General features: G+C 52.2%; 1 protein-coding gene across 1 annotated transcript in view; it reads left to right on the forward strand.

Annotated features, from left to right (window-relative positions):
• Positions 1 to 2,779, forward strand: part of ABCC3 (ATP binding cassette subfamily C member 3) — a 75,186-nt gene that overhangs the window by 70,754 nt on the left and 1,653 nt on the right. The window contains exons 13-15 of the mRNA XM_023511270.1: positions 1,072 to 1,316; positions 2,017 to 2,022; positions 2,079 to 2,106. Of these exons, the coding sequence (XP_023367038.1) occupies positions 1,072 to 1,316; positions 2,017 to 2,022; positions 2,079 to 2,106 (279 nt within the window). The remainder of the gene's footprint in view (positions 1 to 1,071; positions 1,317 to 2,016; positions 2,023 to 2,078; positions 2,107 to 2,779) is intronic.

A 2,779-nucleotide genomic window follows, 5' to 3' on the forward strand; every position in this document is an offset into this window, starting at 1 on the left:
CTTCATTAGTTGCGGGAATGGGCCAGGGAGAGAGCCTGGCCTTTACCCTGGCTGTGGTGACTCACCCCTTTGGGAAGGGCTGAGGTATTTGTCCTTGGGTGTGGGGGTGCTGTAGCCTCTGTGGTTGGGAACACAGCCTCACTTTGTCCACTGGCTCTGGCTTCCAAGGAAGAAGGAAGCTATGCATTCCACCCTTCCTTTGGCTCCCCAGTGACCAGACACAGGCAGACTCTAGGTCCTCCCCTGCTTTGCCCCTTTCTCATCCCCTAAACCAGTGGCTCTCAACCTTCCTAATTCTGCAGCCCTTTAATACAGTTCCTCTGGGTTGCGACCCACAGGTTGAGAACCACTGCCCTAAACAGAGCCCTGGCCTGTATTCCCCTTGGTGTGGGAGATGACTACCTGAATTGTGTAATATTAGGCACAGCAAGATGGCATAGTGTGGCTTATGTGCAAATATCCAAGAAAAGAAATGCAAGCATATTCTTACTAAGGTGTAAATGACTGATAGAGTGAAGCAGAGAAACATCGCAGCACCAGATGAGAGAAATGAAGATGGGGAGGAAGGCACAGAAAGATGAGGCTGGGGGTGCTAGAACAGACTAGAGATTTCACAGTATTTTTTAGCACAGGTTCTACCTTTTTTTTTTTTTTTAAGAGACAGAGTCTCACTTTATCACCCTCTCTAGAGTACAATGGCATCACAGCTCCCAGCAACCTCCAGCTCTTGGGCTTAGGTGATTCTCTTGCCTCAGCCTCCCAAGTGGCTGGGACTACAGGCACCCACCACAACACCTGGCTATTTTTTTTGTTTCACTGCAGTTGGCCGGGGCCTAGTTCAAACCTGCCACCCTTGGTATATGGGGCTGGCGCCCTACTCACTGAAGCACAGGCACCACCCTTAGCACAGGTTCTGTCCCCAAGGCCCCTCATTACCCCATGGTATCCAGACTCCTACTCTGTTATAGGATGGGCTATGGCAGAAATAGGAGAGGTTAGACAGAAAGCCAGTCCTGGGCCACTGAGAAGGGGTAGAGACAGAGACGGGTCAGGAGCTAGGTCTGGAGGCAGCTTGGAGAGGTACCCAGCTGGAAATGTCTGCCTTCCTTCCCCATTCCCAGTGTAGGCCAGAGGCAGCTCGTGTGCTTGGCTCGAGCCCTGCTTCGCAAGAGCCGCATCCTGGTTTTAGATGAGGCCACAGCTGCCATTGACATGGAGACAGATGACTTAATCCAGGATACTATCCGTACCCAGTTTGATGCCTGCACTGTCCTGACCATCGCACACCGGCTTAACACTATCATGAAATATGACAGGTAGGACATGGAGACCCAAGCAAGGGGGGGGACCTGGTAGGGCCTGGGGCATCAGGAAGGATCCAGGAAGATTAGGGTTACCTGGGCATGGGAGCACTCCCAGAGCATGAGGGGGCAGACCAGAGGATGGTTATATATGAGTGCAGGGGTGAGGCACACAGTGACATTTTCTAAGACACATGGGGAAGGGACGTGGTGGTTACCTCCCCCCCCGGGCATTATGAAATGTGTACAGTTCACTTCCATCCTGCCCACTGTGCGTGGTGTGAGATGGGGGAACCAGAGCCTCGTGCCAGTCCCGTCACTTCCTCAGCTGTAGACAGAGTGCGTGCACTGGCCCTGTCTTCATTTGCACATCCTTACCATCCTATGAGATGGGTAGTTACACCAGTTTACAGGTGAGGACAGCTCAGGGAAGGTGATGCCTGGGTCCCTGCCTTGGTGGCTGGACCCTGACAGCACTTGAGGAGCTGATACCTTGATACCTTGTACTATACCATGTCTGAGCCAGAGGAGAGAATCCCAGGTTGCTGCGTGCCCTAAGGCAATTTACAAAGCCTTTCAAAAGGAAATGATAATGTCTCTCAGGATTATTGTGAGGTGTCAATGAAATGTATTCTCCCCAGCCCCAGCAGTCCCCTCCTGTAATTCTCACTAGCACTAGGCTCTCAGAGGAATAGGGTGGAGTCCTTGCCCTCAGGATCTTGTGGCTTCATTAGAAAGGCAGGCCATGAGCCAAAGAAAAAATTGGGGCCATCACAGGGTCACTTGTCAAGGTGTGGTGCTGGAGGTCAAAGGGGCTGAGTGACTCAGATGCCTCACAGCCTGGGCTCCTTAGAGACTTGGGAGTCGGGGTGGGAACACTGAGAGGGAGGAGGCAGGAGGCTCAGACAGGCCTCTGCTGAAGGAGTATGGTGGGAATAAATCAACAGGCCTCCATTCACTCAACAATGGTACCGTAGGGGACGTGGCAAGTGCCACAGGCAGGACATTGGGTCAGACCTTGTCTTTCTCCCCATGTGGCCAGCAGGATCTCAGGGACTGAGACTATACCAACTATACCCCATCCCCATCTCCCACCCCCATCAGGATACCAGTGGGAGGAGAAGGGAAGGTGAACCCTGGGTCCAGAGGCGAGTCTAAGAGGATCTCTCCCCAGGCCTAACCAAAAAATCATTCATTCACCAGCAGCCCTAGGGTGGGAGGCTCAGGTCAACTTTGAGTATTAGGAATTCATTCATTCTAGTGGAGCAGGCAGGAATGAATCAAATAATCAGGCTATAGAAACTGTAATTAGACCCTGCAGGAAGGAAGCAGGCATTTGTATATGTGTAGCCCAAGGAAGCCTATCCTCCCAGGGCAGCCAGGGCACTTGCTCTCCTAAGAACAGAAGCACCAACCAGGTCTGATGATGAGTAAGAGTTGGGGAGAGGAGCTAAACATTTCAGGCAAAGGATGCAACA

Source organism: Otolemur garnettii, unplaced genomic scaffold (assembly GCF_000181295.1).
Source record: "Otolemur garnettii isolate 467f Iridium unplaced genomic scaffold, OtoGar3 scaffold00018, whole genome shotgun sequence".
Classification (NCBI taxonomy): domain Eukaryota; kingdom Metazoa; phylum Chordata; class Mammalia; order Primates; family Galagidae; genus Otolemur; species Otolemur garnettii.